We start from the raw sequence: 22,388 nt of genomic DNA on the forward strand, positions 1-22,388 counted from the left end.
TAAACGACGACTCCACTTGTGTGCGGAGTTGAGCTCTTGTGTTGGCTCTCGTTAGCTTGCGTAGGTGTACCTAATCAAGATGGCGGGTGTGTCGACTTATTTCAGGTCATCCCGACACGGGACAGACAGGAGGGAATGGCGGCCTTCATAGAGAAGAGACCTCCGTTTTACATTGGCGAATAAGCTGTTTTTATTTGTATTTTTTAGGACGAATCACTTATTTTTGTAGCCTCTGCGCTAGCTGATGTATGTTCTTTATTTCCTATTTAGAAATCATGACACGATAATATCAAAGCGGATACTTGCCCCCCCCCCTTTTTTTTAATTACAATGACTCAAAACTTCAGAAAGAAAATTATCAATCGTATACAATAAAATAAATGTGATGCAACTCTTAAAAAGCTAATAGTTTCTCCTTCAAAAGCGTATTTACACATTCCATTCCCGTGCTGTGCTAACGCACATGCTCACTCATGGCATACATGTGAGGAAAAAAAAAGTTCAGTTAGGAGAATGACTGTGATAAAAATAAGAAAAAGTTATGCGAGTCTGACGGTTTTGGCCAGTTACGAAACCAAAGTTGTACTCAAGTTACAAGAGTAAAAGTTTTAAAGATTTGCGAGAAAATTCCAAATGTATGGGCCGATTTACGAAAATGTTAGTTCTGTAAAAATTTTGCCATTTTCTCCTATTGCTGCAAAATGAAGACTTCCTTCTAATTTTAGACTTCATTCTTGACCGCATTTCCAGTAAAACTACCAATTATTTTCAGTCTTTCCGTGTCACGAGAATAAACTGAAAACGTTGAGACATTTTGAGAGGAAAAAGTTTTTTTTTGAAATTAAGAGAATCCAGCAGTTATGAATGAGAATGAAGACTTAAATGTTACGAAGAAAAAAGTGAGTTGTAAATATTCTGCCTTATAATTTACAAGTTTCTTGTAAAATTCCAAAATCCTGAGATGACATTTCATCAGTGACTATTTTTTTCTCGTAAAATTACAAATTATTCTCTGTAGTATTTGTACTTTACACTGCCACTAAACCATACCCACCACATTTACGCTTATGTCATTCTGTGTAGCTCGCAATACATATTTTCGCCTGTGTTTCATATTCTTTTGTGTTCTCATTTGACAGCACTTGAGTAACATTGCGGCATGCTCTAGCTCATTCAACAAGAACAGAATCTCATCGACTTTGTAGCGTACTTAAAACATTCGTGTGTAATACTGTATAAATAAGGTACGTGTGCAAAACACTGCGCATTCTCCGTCCATTCATTTTTACATAAGAGAGATTCACTCGGGTCTTGCGGGGTTGAGTACCTGAAAGAGAAAAACAATTTGACGCTGTCAGAGACCCTTTTAGGAGGGGGGAAAACGTTTTTTTCCCTGCATATTCAAATAAAATGCTAAGAATTAAATACATCAGAATAACAATACCTCTACCTCAGTTTGAGCTAGAAAAAAACCAACCTTAAAACTTATTTACCCTGGTGAAGTTTAATGATGAGGTGGCGGGCGGGCAGTGGTGGGCTGGCCTGTGCGCGCCCGGTGGCGTTCCAGGCTTTCCAATATGCTCTCCGTCAGCTGGCCAACATCCGGGTGTGTTTGTGGGTTGGCGTGCACCCGTTCCAGCTGCTGTAGGCCGCCTTCTTCCAACAGCATACTGCAATAGCGCCCGGCTGCGCGCGGGTGCACACACACACACACACAAGTCCAAAAATACTGAAATGTCACAAATATTCCGAATATTGTAAATCCCGCCGATTTGCAAACTTTTTTGGGGGGGGAGGCTGATCTGTGTTTCTTTTCAAAGTCAATTCATTTGTAAGCCATTTAATTTTTATTAGGGTACTGTGAGGTGAGTCAAGAGCATCGTCTATTTACTTTATAGAGTTTTTGCTATTTGTGTTGGGGCCTGGTTCCTAATTCCTGTGAAGGCTTCATTGTAAGCGTAATAAATTTGACAAAATTTAAGAAAACGAACCTGAATTTTGTCATATTTTGCTGTCTTTTTTTTTTTTTTTTACTGTTTTGAACAACCAAAAAATAATCACAGCTTTCTGCTGAATTGTTATCTGCATTCATCGGTGAACAACCCTGTCCACGAACGAAATCTATGAATTTCTCATTTCCGTAATTTCCCTGAATATAAGACGCCCCCACCCCCGCCCACATTTTTTTTTTTTTACCTCTGTACTTGTGTCTCAGACATTGTGTGCCTCACCGTTCTTGCTGCAGACATGTTGCATGGCCCACGCAGCCCACAGCTGGACTCCTGGCGTGTGGAAGCACTCCAGCAGGGGAAAGAAGGGATTAAATGACCTACAAGACAACACACATATACATCAGCAATATTTTCATGCCGTGTGATATCTTTGGACATCGCAAGCACATATTCCACTGAGCGGCCAAGGTAGCAAATGGTGATTTATTTGTATTTATTTTTTATTTTGTTGCTTTTATCATGGTAAGTTTTAAACAAACTGTATTTTCATTTTTTTTTTTAAACGCACTGTCATTGTTATTCTATTTTTTAGTTATAATAACCTTGGTGAGAGCATGTTAGCACATCGACCTTGGGTGTCAAGGAGATTGGCTAAACGCTCAAACGGCTTCCCATAATTTCTTACCTGTAGGCCACCATCTCGCAGTCAGGCGCAGGCCACTTCATGATGACGTCATGCTAGCAGAACAGCAAAGCGTGAGGCTCAGTCTGATTTTTTTATTTTAAATACGCTTTCCTGTTAGATACTCTTACCAGCTGCTCCAGCAGGGAGGACCTGAGTTCAGGTCCGAGTGTCCAAGCGTCCTTTCCCCGTGACGTCAGGTGCGCCAGGATGCCGGCGGCGAAGTAGCTCACCTCCACCTCGGGGCTGTGCAGCAGAGTCCTGATGTGGTCCAGGAAGGTGTGTACCATCAGTTCGCAATGCAGCTCACCCACCTCCGCTATGTTGTTCTGGCACAGGACAAGAAGGTATTGTTCATCGTTTGATACCTGACTATGTCGCAGTTAATTAAGCATTTGGTTTTAATGGACATTTACAGCAAGTCAGAATTTAGACTTTTATTGCTTCAGTGTGGCACAGGGAACTCCCACATATTCGCCATTCACAATTTTTTTCCCTTTTTTTTTTTTTTAAACCTCCGTTATTTGCTGTAAAACTTGCCTTTTCACTATTTTTGTTATCAGGCCGGGCGGCCCGGTAGTCCAGTGGTTAGCACGTCGACTTCACGGTGCAGAGGTACCGGGTTCAATTCCAGCTCCGGCCTCCCTGTGTGGAGTTTACATGTTCTCCCCGGGCCTGTGTGGGTTTTCTCCGGATACTCCGGTTTCCTCCCACATTCCAAAAACATGCATGGCAGGCTGATTGATCACTCTAAATTGTCCCGAGGTGTGAGTGAGGGTGTGCATGGTTGTTCGTCTCTGTGTGCCCTGCGATTGGCTGGCTACCAATTCGGGGTGTCCCCCGCCTACTGCCCGAAGACAGCTGGGATAGGCTCCAGCACCCCCGCGACCCTAGTGAGGGTGAAGCGGTTCGGAAGATGAATGAATGTTATCAGGCCAACACAATAAATAGCATAATAAATATTACTTTGGCGCCATCTGTTGGAATTTTGTTTCACGGTTATTTCACGATGGTTTTATTTGAATGACAGTCAACACTGAAAGTACTAAAAGATTTTCGCTGTTCGCAGCAGGGCTCAGTTCCCATACACTAACAATGTGCTATCATCTCCAGCATTGTTGTTCTCACAGAGCTGAGAGAATATTTGCATTTCGTGTATGCTCTGTATGTGTGTGAAAGTTAACAGTTGTTTGAAGGTTTGTAATTATACATAACATCCATGCTAATTTACATTTGCCTGTTTATGTCCTAACCCCCTGTGGGCAACAGGGCGAGCAAACTTTCGTTGGACAAAATGACATTGTTGGTTGAAAATCTTGTTGAATGTTGAAATAAACAATATTTAATTTGTTAGAATTTTTTTTGCAACTTTTCGTGATGACGCTTAATTTTTTCAATGTTGTCCAATAATACAAGTTGCTGCTCACCAAGAGGCCGAGGACTTTTTGCTGAATGGACGACTCGTTAGGGAAGGACTGGGGAGAAAGGGCAAAACAAGTGAGTCACTCTTCCCACACGGGCAGACATGAATAAGGGCTCATGTGGCATGGCTGACATGATGTTATACATGATTAATAGCTCGATCACAGCTGCCGCACACAATTTTAGAAACTTTGATATACTACCAGCATAACCACAACTCGAAATTAAAAAGGACTTCAACCGAAAATATTATTTTAAGAGCCTACTCGGGGATAAAAAAAACAACAACATAGTATTTGCAAATTACAATTTTTTTTTTAATGTATAGCTAAAAACTGCAGTTTTGTTGTCAATGGCCTGTGTCTGCGTCTACCTCTAGAACCTTGATGAACAGGTCAAGTCCTTGGTTCTCAATAAAATGGCGGCAAGTTGTTGGCGACTCGTCTGTGAGGTTCCATAGGGCGCTCAGGGTGAATTTGAGGGTGGCGTCCACCATGCCCTGAGTGGCCTTCTGACGCACAATGTGGAGCAGTTGCTGTGGGGGGGATAGTATTTAAATTGTGAGAGGTGACCACTCCTGATGAATTAAAAATTGTATTGTTACCTTCACTATGAACAACTCTGCTCCCAGCTGAGCTGTTTGCTCTGTGGACAACTGGGAAGACGTTTAGAAATTCAGTCGTTAAAAAGGAGAGAAAATGTGTATATTTATACACAAACATACCTTCGCAGCCAGTATGGAAATGATAGCGACAGCCATCCTCTGCATATTCTGGTCCTCGTGATTGCAGAGCCACTGCATGACTAGTTTGGCAGCCTCAAACCTTGAAAATAAGCACCGCCATTTTTTTTCTCAAGACTGCATTAAGTGCAACATGGGATAAATGTGTGTACCTAATGTTAAGCATTCACTTGCTACCTGTTAAACGGCACGTCTTGTAAAATGCGGTCGCTGCAGAGAGACAGCAGGCAGTTCTTCTGCAACTGGAAATCGGAGAGGAACATCATGCATGTGTCTTTGCAAGTTGAACAACAAATGAGATGGTGAGTCTCGTATCTTTGCTATTTTTTGTGGACATGCAAGCCGCATCTCTCTGGTGTTGCACTCCAGATGTTGTCGGGCAACTGGAGGCAATTCATAATGCACCAACATGTTTTGCGCCATTTTCATTTCTTGAAATAACGACTTTCCATCCAATAGACGCCTGCCTTTAATTATCTATGTTCATAGGCATGATTTTTCACATACTTAGTGTTAGCGGTTTACTGCTGAGCCTATTTGAACTGTGTTATTAACCAAAACAGCAGCACCAACGGAAACATGTCTCTACCTGCTGGTGGTTGGGGAATGTCCTCATGGCCTCCAGCAGGAGCTGAGTGACGGTACTGAGCAGGCGGACCGGCATCCCTGCCGCCAGGTCCTGCTTGGTCAGGTTGAAGACGCAGGCGCTGGCCGCCAGCTGGACGTTGAGCGTGGCCTGGTGGTTCTTCATGCCGAGGACTACCAGCTGGAAAGACATTTTTTTTATTAAATGTGGAACTGAGGTAGATTCGGCCGTGTGCGTCCGCACCTTTAAAATGTCAGGCCGAGGCTTCTCCATGACGTGCGTGAGGCTGAAGAGGTGAAAGAGTGCCTCTCTGACAAAGCCCTCCCGCTCGCTGTAGCGCCGCAGCGCCTCGCAGATCTGCGTTTCGTTAGCTTCCCCCGTCACCTGGTCAAACACACAATTTTTCTGATCGCTGCAGTCCAAGCGTGGACAAGATTTTGTGCTTTACATGTGATTTGAATTCAGCAATTATAGGGGAAAAAAACAGCTAAATAAATTTAACAAATCCTACACTATGTGGCCCACCCCTGATCAATGCGGTCGACGTATAGTGACAGGCAGACAGTTCAATGTTCTTCCACTAGATGGCAGAAGGTACATAATTTTAACTGTATCCACCTTCTCCCATTCATACAACAGATTAATTTCTTACTAACAAGCTCAGATTTCACACTGAGTGTGTACATTTGGGAGTAAATTGATTTTTTTACAAATACATTTTGTTAAATTTTTGGGTGGTGTACTGTGTTTTATTTATTTATTTTTCTCAAATATGTGCCTTGGTGCATATTGTATGCCGGGGGGGGGGGGGGGGGGGGGGGGGAGCGATAAAAATCCTACTTTCAGGTTTCCATCTCCAGAGAGGAATTCAGAAAACCCAGCATCCGTGGCCAGAAGTCCAACAAATGTCATTTGCGGTCTCTCGTCCACAAATGCCTTCACAGCCGCATCTGTTACCTATAAAAAGACATCCGACTGTCAGCGATTCTCAAATGTTTGTATAAGGTGACATATGATGGAACATTGAATACCTGTTTCCTTCCCGACACATCCAGCGAAACAAGAGCGGGAAGTATACCGGGTTGTCCAAGCAGCTGACGGGCAACGTCGGAGGTGAACTGTTTGTCATCGCTGATATCCAGGTGCTGCAGACAAAGGCGCACACAAAATAAATTGTCTGGCCTTCGGCGTTGGAGCTCCCCATCTGCTCACCTGCAACACATCCAGCTGGCCAATGACCGCTAGCAGCTGCGCGCTGCTCATCTCCAGCCTCTTCAGCTGATGCAGTGTGAGCGAGCGCAGCCTCTCCTTCAGGCCCAGCAGCGGGTTCAGGTTAGTGACCGACGTATTGGACAGATCCAGGCTCTCCAGTCGCGGCAGGGCGCACACGTCGGCCAGACCTGAGTCGTAAAAGTCCACGTTTGCCAGGGAGAGTGAGCGCAGGCCTTGCAGGGCGCTGAAACCATGGCGGCTTGGCTCCTCCAGGGAGGACATGGTGAGCCCCGTAAGCACCAGTCGCTGGAGGGACTCCTGTGTTGCGGGAGACGCACAGGGTTCAGTGGTCTGTCTTTGTAAGGAGTGCATACAGGCATGTTGATTTAAGGCAGGGGTATGAAACCCTGGTTCCTCAAGAGCCATATCCTGCCTCTTTTAGACCCCACACTCCTCCAACACACCTCATTCAAATGATCGGCTCATCAGCTAGCGCACACACACACACTTTTCCTTACCTGACAATATTTATTGGTGGCCAGCCCATGCAAAATGTCGGGGATGGTCAGGTCAGCATTGACTCGGGCCGCGTCCAGCTCAGACAGCCTGTGAGGACAGAGGGCTCGCTGGAAGGCCTCGGCGGATATGCGTGCCGTGCGGATGCACGCCCGCCTCAGCCGCAGGTACTCGCAGTTGCGGAACACGCCCACTGTGCTATCATTCAGCAGACCTGTCATAGATATGCGCAATTATTATTACTTTTTTAAAATGCATTGATTGCCATGTTTAATTGGAGTCAGCAGGCAGCTTTTGTCTCTATGCTGTTTTGCTCACAATGTTATAGGGAGTGCATATAGGCACTCGTCAGAGTATTTTTAACGGAAGTATCTGAAATACATTGTGTGTGTTTTGCCACGTTTGGAATGTCGTGTGTTTACCCTCGGTTGCCATTTTGGCCAGCAGCTGGTCCGCGAGCTCCTGCGGGAAGAGCGCGGACTCCCGGAAGCATAGTGAGCCGTCGGCGCGCTTCACGCATAAGCACTCCAGATTCTGGCTCACGAAGGTGAGGCACAGGTCCGTCAGGCTCGCCGGGGACGCCTCATCCTGCAGACAACGCAGCACGCCTCGTCGAGCACAAAAAGCAGTCGGACGTGAAGCCGAAAGAGTGAAAGCAAAACCTACCGCATTGAGAAAGCTGGAGGCCATTGTAGTGGAACTGTTTTAGCTTATGCGACAGGGGAAAGTGTTATCCTCACAGCCGGCGGAGTGGCTCCAGCTTAGTCGATCCTCTCGCCCGAACGCCGGGGCAACTGCTGAGAGACGGCAGGGGAAGCTAACTAGCTAGCTTACTTGTTGTCGCCTCGGTTCGTTCTCCGAACCACGGCGTCGTCGACTGTCCATGTTTGATGATTGTTTGCAGTTACAATTTTATGTCCGTGGAGACGGCGTAGGTGCATGAGTTTAAGCAAAAAAATAGTCATGTCTATTTTGACGTGACAGACCGTAAACAAAAGGTCACAACTGCGGAAGTAGATTAGGCAGAAGGAGGCGGTTCTACGGAAACTGGTGAGGGTCTGTTACCAACCAAGACCATTGGTTGGCAAACGTCAGATTTTCTTGTTTACCGGACTATGTCATCAATTACTGTATGCTAGGAAATGACGTTTATTTTCTTTTTCATTCAATAAATATAAGGCTACACACAAAAGGATGGGCTGGTAACAAACAGGAGCGAATGAGAGGGTGAGTCTTTTTGTGATTTCAGACATTTTTTACATACTCAAATTATTTTTAAAATTGTGGTAATGATTAATAAATTAACACAATTTTAATCACATTCATTTGCGCTTAAGGAATAAGCAGCGTCTCTACGGAAAAAGCCAGTAGCTGCAAGCAAGGAGGTGACTTCATTTTTAATTCGATTGCGTCCTTTTTACAACAAACTTTAATATTTATTTTGGAAAATGTTAGTGATTAAATCCTGAGCCACGTTGTCCCCTCGCCTTCTAAGGAAAAAAATGTCAGAAGTCTTTCATGAATGAAGAGGAACTTTTAAATATATCATAAAAATAGATGTATTGATGATAACATGCAGCGAATTAGCAACATAAATCCTATTATTGAGAATCTACGGTATCTGATGAGGGACATTTACAAAAACAGGAAGTAGTAAGTCAGGAGGCGTGTCTACGGAGGTTTGTAAGGGGATTGACCAGAAAGCACATGCTAAGCGGTTTGTTTTCGCCCTTGCTCTTTTACCCTCATTAAGTTCTGTATTGTCGTCAGTGATTTATTGTTGTATTCGATTTGTGCCAACATCAATCGCTACTGGTGTATAAGATAGCTCAAAGGTGGCACCGTCGAAAGTCAAGCCGTATGTAACAGCAAGGTCAAAACGAGCAAGTGGACGAGTAGCGTGAAGTTCATTCCATCACTGGACGTCAAAAATACATATAGAAAAGAACATCGAAATGGCAGGACTGGTTAACTTTGAAGATGAGAAAGAAGTGGAACAGTTCCTGGATAATTTGGGTGTGGAGTACAGCTACCAGTGCTACAAGGAGAATGACCCCGAAGGTAAATTAAAACAAAAAGTATATATACAATATATATATATATATATATATATATATATATATATATGTGTGTGTGTGTCCATCATTGATATGTACAATATATGTATATGGGTTTTTTTTTGTCTCAACGTGTTCGTCAGGATGCCAGAGGTTAGCCGATTACATGGAAGGAGTGAAGCAAAACTACGAGGCTACGGCACAGGTGCTCAAACACAACTGTGACAAACATACTCATGCAGAAAGCTGCTACAAGCTGGGGGCTTACCATGTCACAGGCAAAGGTACAAATGATCTATCTATCTATATCTGTGGAAATGCACATCTCGTGATTCAAAGTATACCACAAGAAAAAAAACAGAGAAACAATACAGTAATAGAAGAAAATGTTTTTATTCTCAGAAAATTATTTTTTATATTATCACAGTAGGGCGGCACAGTGGCCAACTGGTTAGCACGTTGGCCTCACAGTGCAGAGGTATAGGGCTCGATTCCGGCTCCGGCCTTGCTGTGTGGAGTTTGCATGTTCTCCTCATGCCAGCGTGGGTTTTCTCCGGGTACATTCCAAAACAATGCGTGGCAGGTTGATTGGGCACACAATGTCCTCACATTATGAAGAACAGCAAATCTTCCTACCAGGTGGCGTGAGCAAGTGCCTGAAAAGCGCCTACTCTTGCTTCATGCGAGCATGTGATGCCGGCGGAAAGAAATCCATAGACGCCTGCCACAACGTGGGTCTACTGGCTCATGACGGGCGGGCCATAGAGGGTGGCGCCCCCGAGTCGGATGCCGCTCGCCGTTACTACGAGAGGGCGTGTGCGGGCGGCTTCGCGCCGTCCTGCTTCAACCTCAGTGCCTTGTACATCGAGGGCAACGCCAAAGGGGTCAAGCCGGACATGGCGACGGCGCTCAAGTACGCCATGAGGGCCTGCGAGCTGGGACACGTGTGGGGCTGCGCCAATGCCAGCCGCATGTACAGGCTGGGCGACGGCACGGAGAAGGATGACAAGAAGGCGGAGGAGCTGAAGAATCGGGCCAGGGAATTGCATGGTTTGCAAAAGGAGAAGCAGCTTAAATTTGGGGAGTGATGACAAGAGTCCTGTGTGTGTGTGTCCACCACAAACTGAAAGTGTCTGAGTGCAACATCTAAGTGTTATTTCTCATTGACTCAAGGGCGTTGTAAAAGTCATTGTATGTAAGACAATGATTTATTTCTGACAAAGATGTCTAATTTTTGTGATAAAGAGAAAAAAATCTGAAACTTTCAAGATAAATGAAAGTGTTATTTTGTAAGAAGATATTAGAAACACACATTCAGTACCTGCTTTCAACTCATGCCTCGACACTCACGCACAGACATGCCAGTGTCACGCCGCACCAACTGCCTCCTCTTTTTTTGACTGTTCTCATGAACGAACAAAAAGTTTCGTGTGACGTTGGTATGACTTTTTAAAAAAGTTGTCTTATTACATGGAAAAGTTTGTAATACATGAAAAATTTTATGATTGCATTAAAGAAAATGCCACGATGATTTAATTGGCTGAATTATGTGGAACTAGTGGCAGCAATAACATAATGTTGAAAGTGTAGACTAGAGTAACGTGTGAAGGCCTCAGCCTTCACGCACACAGCAATGTGCCTTTTTAAAATTCTGATTGTTTTTCTTGTAATAATACGATCAAATATATACAGTGTAAAACATGGTACATTTAAACACAAATAAATATGTATACTGTACTGTACATGTACAGTGATTTTTAAACAAATACTGTTCCATACCGATGAGATTGTAAATGAATGCAGTGTAGCATTTTGACCACCAGGTGGAAGCAGAGTAAAAAGCAGGCTTTTGTAATCCTGTTCACCGACCTGATTCAATTTGACCGTGAAAAAAAGTGTCATAACCATTTGTAAGCTTTCCCTAAAATTATTCTGCCGGCAACAACATAGTGCTTGCCCATGCGAGGCATTTGCCCATTTTGCGTTTTGCACATTTGACCATTTTATTCGACGTTCTCGGTCCAGCCAGGACGTAACAAGTGATGTAGCAAGAAGAAGAAGATATTTCCGTAGATACCAAAGAAGAAGAAGCGGACAAGCACAAGCACCGCCTCTCCGCCACTCATCCCCTTGGTCCTCATTCAAAACAGAACACAGCTGTTGAGGGTGCACCGCCCGCCCTCTCGCTCCTCTCTTGTCTACCCTCGGCCACTGCCTACTACAACCCCCCCTAAAACTGTCTCATGAACCCGCTGGAATATCACACGCACAGAATAACAACGTCCTTCGGTGCTACGGTAAGTGTTACTATGTTATTCTTTTGCTCTGTGACTTTCCAACCGTCGAGTTGGGTTCTCGCTAACGCAGCACAATGTTATTACTGCTATATTTTTTGGGGGGGGGGTATGTTTGTTTTAATATACGGCGTCCTCCTCGATCAAAGCGGTCAGCGTGCATGAGGCGTGTAGTGACGTTGATTTATAGATAAGTGCTGTCTTTTTTTTAAATATATATGTACAATTTTTTTCTCAGTAAACCGGTGCTTTGATACCTGCGTGGAGCTCATTAGCTATTTGTAATGTCAGCCCATTTGAAGACAAAACAACGGAGGCCAGTGGCCGCATACGCACGCCATGAGGTACCGCCGCGGAAGTGTGCTTGCGATATCGCTAACATTATATCGCGCGCTCCTCTTTCGTCCAGCTAGCCACATGCTAATCTCGTTTAAAAAGCCTTTGCTCGCTTTTACGGCGCCACGTTAGTCGCATTTTGGGTGACTGCTTTCATTTTGGAGCAGGGGGGTTCGTTTGTGGACTTTTAAGGCGACCACTTGATGTCGTAAGCCCGGCGGCGACAGCAGTTTGTTCCGGCTGTGGGTTGTTGGGCGGGTGATAGTAGAGGTGGAAGCCCCCCTGCACAGTTAACCCCCGAGGGGGTGCTTAGGGTGTGGCGGAGGTTCTCCCTCTAACAATACTGCGTGAGCATCCAGTCATTTTCATGTCTTATGCGTTTCTTTATCAGCAATCTAGACACAAACAAATGTAAAGTTCTGCAAAAGAGGTAACATGAATAAAAGGGTATTTGAAGCACATTCTTATTTTGTGTGTGTGGCTGTGGGGGTGGCAGTCTTTCCCCAACATTTATTGAGCCAGAACACATTTTACATGAGTAAACGGCACACAACCAAACAAAAACATAACAAAATTTTGATACACTCATCAATTATGTACGTTCTGACATCTACTGGACATTTTTATCCGTCACAGTATGTCACTGGCAAGGATAGCAGCATAAAAATATTCATTCATTCATTCATCTTCCGAACCGCTTAATCCTCACCAGGGTCACGGGGGGGCGGGGGGGGGGGGGGGTGCTGGAGCCTATCCCAGCTGTTTTGGGCAGTAGGCGGGGGACACTCCGAATCAGTTGCCATTGCCAACCAATCGCAAGGCACACAGAGACGAACAACCATGCATGCTCACACTCACACCTAGGGACAATTTAGAGTGTTCAATCAGCCTGCCATGCATGTTTTTTGGAATGTGGGAGGAAACCGGAGTACCCAGAGAAAACCCACGCAGGCCCGGGGAGAACATGCAAACTCCACACAGGGAGGCCGGAGTTGGAATTGAACCCGGTACCTCTGCACTGTGAAGTCGACGTGCTAACCACTGGACTACCGGGCCACTGCATAAAAATATGATTTGCAAATTAATATTCGTTTTCTGACCAGTGAAGCTGATGCTGGAGTAATGTCAATACAGTGAAAACTCACTAAAGCACCGGTTAGAGACCATGACCTGCATCCAATATTAAATGCCCTCTGAGAAAATGTGTATGGTTGCCAATATTATTTTAAGTGTTCAAAGTTTTAACCCTAAATATACACCCAAACTATGATCCCCAAAGACGTTATCTCTCAGCATTACCGAAAATTATATCAGGCAAATAAAGTTATAAAAACAGTGTTGGTTTGCAGACCCCAATGTCATTGTTCCATATTGTTTTTATTTCACCCACCACCACACGTCGAACCTCGTGGAATCTTTCAATCGGCATTGCTTACTTGCTGCGGAAAGAACACAATAATGTGCAGATGATGGCAAATGGGTGTGTTTTCCAGAAAAATTCTCAAGTAGGCGAGTTTGCAAATTGATGAGAGTTCGTACGATTATCTTGAATGAATCGTTATTATCTTGGCTTGCGGCAGCCTGTTTTGAGTGTGCGGGTGCTTTATAAGTCTCAACGCACATTAATGTAATGCATATTGTTGTCAATCAATAATGGAAGCCCAGAGTTATTGTCTTTTAATGGCGTATTCATTTGCCGCTCGACAACTTGCATATTTCAATAATGTGCTATGCAAACAGTTTGCTGTCATGTGGATGTAATTCTAGCTTGAATTTATAAACCTTTTTGCACTGTAGTAGGTGCGCTTTTCCTAAGCTGCTCAAGATTGATTCCAGAGCGCTGGACACTCTGCCACACTTAACATCTGACACAGGAGTCAAGGGTTCATTCAGACTCGTGACCAGAATGCTTGCTGCTGCTGCGTGTCACAGTCATGCTGAAAGGGCCAAAATCTATTCTATTTGGCTTTAGCCACCCTGCTGCTCCTCTTCCTCCATCTCGTCCCGCATACAGGAATAGTGTATTGATTAATGGCACAACGCTCCGTAATGGCAGCCTCCAAAATTGATTTATTGTTTAGATACTGTAGATACAGTGGGACCTTTCCAAAATAGAACACTGCAGTCCCCTCTGGTGTAGTTTTGAGAAGAAAAAAAAGTCAAGGTACCACACGATTAACATTTTGGAATAAGGCATTTGCAACAATTGTAAAAGTGTAGTGATATGAATACTTTCCAAGGGGCACCCTCCCAGCCACAAGGTTTGACTGATTCCATGCCATCCTGTCATTACACCTGCTTGTGTTCAAAACCAAGACAAGATGGTCTCCCTGCGAATTTACAAACCTTGCCGCTCCTTATGGACTCGGCTAATCCTCGCCTTACCCGCCACATGTAGGTCCATCTGTTGAATGCTGTCGTGTAACTGCTCAGCCCGAGGCCTGCAAATGTGATTAGGAAGAGATTACATGTGGGGGGGGGGGGGGGGTGAAACTCGGAACCAGAGCCTTGGAGCAAACACAATAGGGCTCTTGCATCATCAAATTCGACCCCATGCACTTTCTCACCTTGAGTTTATCGACGATATAACTTGTATTGCATCATTACTCGCCTTGGCTCATGTTTAATATCGCGTTTTGCCAGAGTGTGCCAAAGTGTCCTCAGTGGTGCCCAAAATGTGACATTCTGATCCACATTGATGACCTTTTGGTTTGCTTTCAGAAAGTGCTTAAAGTGGCCTGGCCCCAAAGTGAAACAGAATGATCTCAAAATGGAGAAAAATGGACTAAAATGTTGATCAGGTTGGGCTCAAATGTCCTAAAAATGAACCATTATGTTCATAAAGTGAACCTGGATGTCCTCATTGGACTCGGATGTTCCTCATAGTGCACCAAAACGTCACTCCAAATGGACTACAGAATATCCTCAAATTTCAACTTAGACTTTCAAAATTGTCACTAAATACGAAGTCAGTGCTCACATGAAACAAAATTTCAATTCTTTAGCGCACCATCCTGTCAAAATACTCTGACTTCAAATAGTTGAGTGCGAAATGCATAAAAGTATGGAAAAAGTGGACAAGAATATTGCTCAGACTGGGTTACAATACTTCCGAAAATGGGTCCGAATGTTCCTGAAGTGGACCTGAAAGGTCTTTTTGGGGGGGGGGGGGGGGGTGCAACAATAACGTCCTGATCGTGTACCAGATTTTCCCCAAAGTGCACCAGAAAGTGTTCTTTTTGATTTATCAAAATATCCTGAAAGCACCCCTTCGCCCCTCCCAATCACGACTGATAATGTGGCTCCTCAGTTGCCAAGGTAACATTCAAACGTTCGTCTGGCACATATAAAAAGTCATGCGGCGTATCCGTATCGTTGTTTCTATGAAGCGAGAGTGGCTTGCTCACATGAGGTGTTGCTCGTTGTTGCCTGAAGCGGGCGTCGTAGATGCTTGGATTTTTATTATTTTTTTCGTATGTGTGGGAAGGAGGTCAGATGTAATGCATGCGCGCACCAGCTTTCACTGGAGGCGAATGTCAGAGGCTGGCACCGTGTTTCACCGTCTAACTTTTTGTTCGCATTAAACAGCGCTGTCTCGGTGCATTTTTCATGCGATGCCTGTTGCAAAAAAAAAAAAGTACAGGTGCCGTGACACTGTGCAAAAAGCAACGGCAATTAAACGTTTCGATGAAGACGGCAGGTTCTCGGTGTCCCGGACAGCGGGTGAGGCGTGAGTTCAGGGCCAGGGGCTTGTAAGCCTTCTACGGTACGCAGAATGTCAACTATGAACGTTTCACTCCACTTGACACCTTTGAGCTGCCAGCCCATGTGGCATATCTGGAATGGTCGGAGAGGCGGAAGTTTCATCTGTGATCCGCGTGTATGTGTAAATTACGTTTGGGCTGGAGATGAAACGGATGACCGGTAAAGCGTTTCGTACGATTTGCCTGATGGTTTCAAATGTCGATGAATGTTACGACTGTCTTCAGCGTAAATATGTGGTGCCCTTTTCACGGGCAGCAAGAATCTCAGTCCTCAAGTAGCTGACAGAACTCGGCACAAAGCCTCAACGTGCAACAGCCAAGTGCTTTAGTGCAGCAGTCCCCAATCTTCAGGCCGCGGACCGGTACCAGTCCGTGGGTCATTTGGTACTGGGCCGCACAGAAAGATTGTTACTTTCATTACTTCTGTTTTATCTAATTTGGAATCTGAAAGATGTTTTATTTTGAAAATTTAGCAGATTATCTCTTGCATTCGTCTACGGTATGTCACTCTTGACGCAGGTCAAGGCGCGCTTCTCGGTCACGTAATAGGTTACCGCTAAAGTGAAACCCAGGAGCTAGCAAAATGAGTCCAAAACATACGTCTTTGGGAAGGGGAAAAGGCCCAGCCAGGAGACAGAAGAGGAGCCTACAACCTTCAAAAATAAGAAGGCTCCATTTAATAGACCGTATCAGGAGTCCTGCTTAAAATACGGATTGATCTCAACGGGAGATTCCCATGCACCAAGCCAACTCTGCATAATATGTGGCGATGATGAGTCGTATTTTTCATGCACTTTGTATTTGCGGTGTATCTTATTTTGAAGGCACGTTTAAATGTTACTATACCGACCAGAGTGCGTTGTGGCCAGATAGGACGTTCCTTGTGTCATGATTCGTGTTTATTCTTATGTTTTGAAAATACCACCGTTTTCATGCAGGTCCGATCGTATTATTTGGCTGTAAAGGCCGGTGCCTGAAAATATTGTCTGACATTAAAGCGGTCGGTCGGTGGGGCAAGAAAAGTTGGGGACCGCTGCTTTAGTGAACAACACGTCCTATGAAAGCATGAATACTGTCAACTTGAATACCCATTGGCACAAACATTAAAACGACCACCTTGTAATTGTTGATAATCATGCTATATTTAGTCATGATAATATTTTCCGAGCGTTTCCCTCCGTAGTTTGTGAAGTAAAAATCTCAGGCTCAAAGGTGAAGCCCACCAAACGTTCCCGATTGTGCATAAACAGACAAGCGCCGCTCCCTTCCACTTCCCGTGTACCCTGTATTGGGGAAGGGGGAGGGGGTCAGGTGCTCGTAACACGCAGCTTCAACTATCTGAAATCCTTGAGTGTCTCGGCTAAGGCGAGAGCCAAGCTATGTCATGGAAACTTGTGACCCGGCTCCCGCTAAACACAATAGATCCGACGAAGACCAACAACGCAAAGTCTGGGCCCCTTTTGGGCCTGAAGTTAATTGTGCAAGACAGCAAGGCTTTCCTCGTCTTCTTCAAATCTTGCTCGTCCAGGTCATTTCCATTAACTAAATCCCCATGGGATCCCAAAACTCCCATTTATGTTTGTGCCACTTAGCCAACTAGTTTTGGCAGATGTTGCGTATTTACATGTGAGCAGACGCTTTGTACTTGCAAGCTTACAATACACTTAAGGCTGGATTCACACTGCGGAGCCAAAAGCCCCATTCGGATTCAGCGCCTGTATCCGATTGCCCGTGTGCAGTACATTTCAAGTGATACAATCTCCCAAAGGGCTCTTTACAGTAAGTCGTTGTAGATGACTAGGATAATGCGAGGATGACGGGGATAAATAAAGTTTTCTGAATCTTCTTTTGACTGATCGCAACCGTAAGAGTCTTTTAAATGCTTGAAGACTCGTGACTGAAGGGTTGAATGTCTGTTTTGTTCATATTCAAAATGCTCAAATGGAACAAGCGTACTAAAAAAAAAAGTTGTCTGAAACCTTTAACACGAAACAATTTTATTGGAAAAGCTGTTGACATTGTGCTTTTTTTTTTTTAACACAATTTGAACCACTTTTCAGGGGGCTTCAAACATGTCAGTGAAATTCTCTTGTCAGAATACCTCAAAGATATTGAGGAATTGTTTGCATTTTAATCAGGGCTTGAACAATTCAACTATAATGTGATGAATTGATGACGGAATAATTTTTTTTCCAGCATAGTCCAGCGGGCCCCTTCCCCCCCAACCCTTTTTGCGCCCGCACCCAGTTTCACGTAAAATGTTTTCTTGTTTGTAGTCTAAAAACAGGTCATTAAGAAAAACGTACAATGCGCCAAAGGACGATGCACGTTACAGCATCTCTTTCGTCTCCCTCTCTCCTCTGTGTGGCACTGCTCACCCCTCCCCTCTCTGCTCGCGAGAAGGAGGAAAAGAAAAGCAACTAGCCTCTCATTAACTTAAGAGGCGTCTCGTTTACACAACTCTGCAAGCAGACAATCATATTGTGCCCTGCTTAGAAATCCCCCTTAATAGAAAAGAGCGAAAATAAAAAGCTCATTCCTGGAGACAAACAGTATTACCGGTTATTGAAACCGTGACCTTTTAAAACCACGGTAAACCGGTAATCGACCGTGACTAACAGTACACGAGCGCATACAAGCGCATGAATGAAACAAGAGCAAATGTGAGAAATGTCCTTTTCCCGTTCGGGAGGGATTTGTGCGCCAAACAAACTGCTGCGTACGCGCGGTTAGCGAGTGAGGCCCAAATGTCTTTCCTATTTTTAGTCAACGGACCAACATTTGGACACACATGCCGACGGCCCGCACTCGTCCTTTCAAGCTTGTCGTGTGTCTGTGAGTGTATACGTGTGTGAGTGTGTGTTGTCCCTTGCTGAGCTGCTTGATGGGGAAAAGGAGGGTTTTTCCAGGGGGAAGCTGGGGGGTGGGGGTCGGGGGTGGGGTCGCAGTAGAAGCAATACAGCTGTTTCCTTGCAAGTCTCAGCTGTTGCGCTCTTCCATTTCGTGCACACGCACAGACATGCATAAACGTACACCTCACAAAGTTATTCACACACACACACACACAGAAATCAATCTTTCTTAGCTGCTATCTGATGGGATGAGAAAGGAACTCCCCCTCAGCCACACACACGGACACGGATATGTCCACATTAGGAGAATAATTTTCTCCTCGTTGTGTTGTCTTCCCCTTTTCTCACCCACGACTGTGTCTGAGTGAGGCCGAGGTTGTTGGTTTACTTCCTTTTCAGATCGTTGCCACAGCTCCGACTTTGGAGGCTCCTCGCAGTTCAAATAGTCAAGAAGCGTGATGTTATTTGTGTCGCGCAGTCATTTTTGATATTAGTCATAATGGAATATATCGTATGCTTTGCATGTAAAATAACAACATGTCAACTCACTGGTTTTTAAATGTCAGTTGATTTATTTTTAAGAAATGTCAGTGGATGGTCACTCGCTCGTGAAAAGGACGTCAACGTCCAGCAACATTGGGGGTCGGCATTTTGTGTCGCAAATTGTAATAGTGCATTTTATCGCACCCCAGAGACCGGGCGGTGCCATGGTAGAGGAAGTCATGCATGTTGAACGGCGAATGTGTGTGCACGCGCAGATTCCAGAGGCTCGTGATCTTCTTATTGCTCAATTAAGTCTCTTCAAAGTGACCTGAGAGCAAAATAACCATACAAGAGAACGAGCACAAAACGTTGGAGCTCCAGCTTGCGGATTGTTTGAGAACCACTACCTTGAATGTCGCTCCCGTTTTTGAATAAATGTCATTCAATTACTTGATCATAGCTGTGAGATGCTGAAATCGATGACATTTATATCTGCATATTCCAAGTCGTTCCTGTTATCATGCTCCGGATTTAAGATGACTTTACAACCTCGACTGCAGCTTTGTATCCAAACTGGCAGTTATTGACGTCTGCATTATTTATTGGAGGAATTGAGCGGAGTAGACCGACTTAAACGAAGCCGGCTCCTTGCTGCAAGACAGAAATATTGGAGACTTGTGCCCCGGCCCGACTGAAATGTAGGTGAAACCAGAGTCGGAAAGATTTTTATCGAGAAGTCGCAAGAACCTTGGCGGATTGTCAGTTGTTGTCCCCGCGTAATGTAAGCTTCACTTGTAGGGAGGTAGAGGGAGGTTATGTTGTTTAACATGCAAAAATATATATATATTGTTTGTATCGGTTATCGTATAGATGGGGAAAGAATAAAACAATGATCGTGCATCCCTGAAACCATGACAACATGATTATTATAGCATGACAAGAAATGGTTGATAGCAGACCTCTGAAAAGACGGCTTTGTCATATCAGATGCGTTTGAGCCCCGTACGTAATTATAAGGTCTGTCAGGTTGAAACACGTCGTGCCTCTTTAAAATCAATGTCTTACACAAGAGCCCCGAGGGCCCACCCGGAACCTCGTCCTGGGAAAAGCCGAGCGTCCGTCTCGAGTTCCAATAACTGGGATGGCGCAAGAATAAACACCTCCGCTCGGCTTTCTGAATATGAGAAACGTCCACGGGGTGTTGTTGCTTATCCGGCAACCAGCTGTCTGCGCTCGATAAACTCGCTGAACTCTTCGGTAGTTGAGCCTCAACTTCTAAATAGGCCCAATACAAGAGCTGTGTCATAATTGTCTCAAGGCTCGATAATTATTTTTTTTTTGCAGAGCAGTTTTGTGAATCGATAACTTGAGGAGCAACTTTCTAACATTGTGGAGCAATTTTGGTAAAAATATGATCATATGACGAATGATAGAATCTCCAGATTTTATTTCTTAAATTCACATTCTGTATAGCAGCAAACATATTCTTATCCAGAAGTAAAGCTAAATAGATTTCTTTTTAAAAAGCTCTACCGTCATGTAATTTTGATCATGTTTATTGTGCAGACCTCAATCAATAGCTTCTCCGTCTTTTCTTGTCATCCCTTCGAGTATGATAATTGTCGGAAATATAACGTATTCGCCGCCTTGCAAGTGATGATTTCACGAGCAACTCCGCAACGTGTTTAGATGCACTAGCTCAGGGGTGTCAAACTCATTTTTGTCGCGGGACACATTACATCGACTGTATAGCGCCGTGATGCCTGAAACTGTATAAAGAAGTCAAGAATAACGTTTAATTCACTTATTGTTTAAGTAACTGTAATGAGGGGTTTGGTCACAAGAAAATGCTTACAAATGTGTCACTGATTTATTACATATGAACATATGAAATCTTACAGATTTTACCAGGCTTCATGGAAGTTGCCGTCTTGGATTTGCTTTTGCGGGCCACTTAAAATAATGTGGCGGGGCACATTTGGCCCCCCGGGCCTTGAGTTTGACACCTGTGCACTAGCTGAAGCTGTTGCTCGCGAGCCGCTTCTGCGTAAGTGGCATGGAGCGGTCCCCATGATTCTTCTTCTACTTGACTTTTACTTGAACAGTTGTCTCAGCATTTGATTCTGAGTTTTGCCATTCAGTAGGCGTTAACCCTTTCAGGGACAGCTGATCATGTTTTCAGGTTACATTAATGTGGCGCAAAATGCACATTTTTGACCGGCAAATTGCGATGCGCGGTTGCTCATTTCAAGCCTAAGGTCTGATTAGATGGTGGAGCTCTCGACTGAGTGGCATTCTACTGAAAACAAAGCTGCCAAGTTGTACTCGTGCGGCAGTGTTGACATTAGCCGATCCTTGGAGACTCATCGAGGAAGACATCGAGATGCTATCTTGTTTCCTCTGACCGCATCGCTGCCCCTGCATTGTTCCACTGCCCTTTCCTTGTTAACAGTCCGTGCACTTCCACCATTTCCTCCCCTCGCCACCGCCTCCTCGTCCCTCGGCCTTTCCCCTTTTCCCTCATTCATCAGTCAGCGTTGCTCTCATCGGGCGCAAGTGGACTTGAACGTGGGCTCGCCGCCCCGCCCGCCCAGGCAACAAATCACACATCACCACCCGGGCCACACGCCGCCACTTTACAAGTTTGGCACAGTGTCGGCATGTCTTATTTACGGCCAAGCGCAGCCGGGGTCGGTCGCAAGTCATCAATTCTCATTAGTTATGTTATGACGGAGGAAGATTGTGTGACTTATGATGTGCTCAACTCAAATAACGGGGTTGCATCGACCTGCTTGAAATGTAGTCGGGATCCGACATGCTTGATTTTCGCCACGTCAATTTGGGACATGTTTGAAACTTGAGGGGTTATACTTGAGTCACTGATGACTTCCTCCCAGCTCTGCTGTGAAAATACTTTTTTTTCCTCCCCAGCTTTAAAAATGCCTTTAGCCATTTTCCTGATCATATCCTCGTCTAATGGCTTCTCTTTACTTCACCAAACCATACGAACTGTGGATGATTGGTCTTAACGATTTTTTTTTTGGGGGGGGGGCAGATTCGACACAATATCACTGACCATTATCATTCAGCCTCACATAAACCTGCAATCTTAACAATGCAAAATACTATATTGCCTTCTTTACTGTTTGTGTCTTTTAAACCTTCAAACAAGTCCAAAAATAAACCGACAATATACGGCGCCCAAACAGAACCCCCACCGCAGCTCATAGGCATATTCTCTCCGCCATCCGCTGTAGTTCAACTTTCGTTTTACTTTAGTTTGCCAACTGTCTCTAAAGTCATCAGTCAACCGCTTGTGGCCAAACATCTGCCGTTGTCTGGATAAGCTGCACAAACCAGAGCACAGTTGGTGTCATATATCATTTGTCACAATTAGGTCAAGTTCTTACTTTTTCACAAATGTATACAATTGGTCCGTCCACATGTGGGTGTGTTATTCTGACAAATGACTGAATGCGAATGGTTGAAC

General features: G+C 44.6%; 4 protein-coding genes across 9 annotated transcripts in view; 3 read left to right on the plus strand and 1 right to left on the minus strand.

The window, feature by feature from the left end:
* The window catches only part of echdc2 (enoyl CoA hydratase domain containing 2), a 28,434-nt gene extending 27,914 nt beyond the window's left edge, over positions 1-520 (plus strand). For both annotated transcript variants that reach the window (XM_086115364.1, XM_086115363.1), the window contains one exon: positions 106-520. In XM_086115364.1, the coding sequence (XP_085971490.1) occupies positions 106-183 (78 nt within the window). In that variant the 3' untranslated portion in view covers positions 184-520. The remainder of the gene's footprint in view (positions 1-105) is intronic.
* On the minus strand, positions 290-8,125 carry zyg11 (zyg-11 family member, cell cycle regulator). 2 transcript variants are annotated; one of them, XM_086115360.1, is made up of 18 exons: positions 7,779-8,125; positions 7,535-7,700; positions 7,115-7,326; positions 6,597-6,914; positions 6,416-6,529; positions 6,225-6,341; positions 5,628-5,768; positions 5,388-5,564; positions 4,976-5,040; positions 4,781-4,880; positions 4,661-4,711; positions 4,430-4,591; positions 4,062-4,109; positions 2,766-2,963; positions 2,638-2,690; positions 2,232-2,329; positions 1,494-1,686; positions 290-1,327 (listed from the first exon to the last, which is right to left on the minus strand). In XM_086115360.1, the coding sequence occupies exons 1-17, from the start codon at positions 7,800-7,802 to the stop codon at positions 1,505-1,507; spliced, it is 2,226 nt and encodes a 741-aa protein (XP_085971486.1). In that variant the 5' UTR covers positions 7,803-8,125; the 3' UTR covers positions 290-1,327; positions 1,494-1,504. The 2 variants fall into 2 exon arrangements, with proteins under 2 accessions (XP_085971486.1, XP_085971487.1); XM_086115361.1 differs by having other exon boundaries at positions 1,478-1,686.
* A 48-nt stretch (positions 8,126-8,173) lies between these two features.
* coa7 (cytochrome c oxidase assembly factor 7) lies at positions 8,174-10,700 on the plus strand. Its single transcript, XM_086115365.1, has 3 exons — positions 8,174-9,173; positions 9,313-9,453; positions 9,809-10,700. The coding sequence occupies exons 1-3, from the start codon at positions 9,068-9,070 to the stop codon at positions 10,255-10,257; spliced, it is 696 nt and encodes a 231-aa protein (XP_085971491.1). The 5' UTR covers positions 8,174-9,067; the 3' UTR covers positions 10,258-10,700.
* Positions 10,701-11,263: 563 nt separating this feature from the next.
* ralgps2 (Ral GEF with PH domain and SH3 binding motif 2) overlaps positions 11,264-22,388 on the plus strand; it is a 56,777-nt gene continuing 45,652 nt past the window's right edge. For all 4 annotated transcript variants that reach the window (XR_015101359.1, XR_015101360.1, XM_086115438.1 and 1 more), the window contains exon 1: positions 11,264-11,466. The gene's annotated coding sequence lies outside the window, so the exon portion shown is untranslated. The remainder of the gene's footprint in view (positions 11,467-22,388) is intronic.

The sequence above is a fragment of the Hippocampus guttulatus genome, chromosome 7 (assembly GCF_054856545.1).
Source record: "Hippocampus guttulatus isolate MCC_2025c chromosome 7, RoL_Hgut_1.0, whole genome shotgun sequence".
In the NCBI taxonomy this organism is placed as follows: Eukaryota; Metazoa; Chordata; class Actinopteri; order Syngnathiformes; family Syngnathidae; genus Hippocampus; species Hippocampus guttulatus.

Bases quoted from the DNA above. Each gene is read 5' to 3' on its own strand.
- zyg11 (XM_086115360.1), bottom strand. From the start codon at position 7,802: ATGGCCTCCAGCTTTCTCAATGCG. The intron at 5,565-5,627 runs GTGCGGACGCAC...ATGTCTTTCCAG, and splicing joins CTCGGCCTGACATTTTAAAG to CTGGTAGTCCTCGGCATGAA. The intron at 4,110-4,429 runs GTAGACGCAGAC...CTTTCTCCCCAG, and splicing joins TGTTCATCAAGGTTCTAGAG to TCCTTCCCTAACGAGTCGTC.
- coa7 (XM_086115365.1), top strand. From the start codon at position 9,068: ATGGCAGGACTGGTTAACTTTGAAGATGAGAAAGAAGTGGAACAGTTC. The intron at 9,174-9,312 runs GTAAATTAAAAC...CGTGTTCGTCAG, and splicing joins CAAGGAGAATGACCCCGAAG to GATGCCAGAGGTTAGCCGAT. The intron at 9,454-9,808 runs GTACAAATGATC...TCTTCCTACCAG, and splicing joins TTACCATGTCACAGGCAAAG to GTGGCGTGAGCAAGTGCCTG.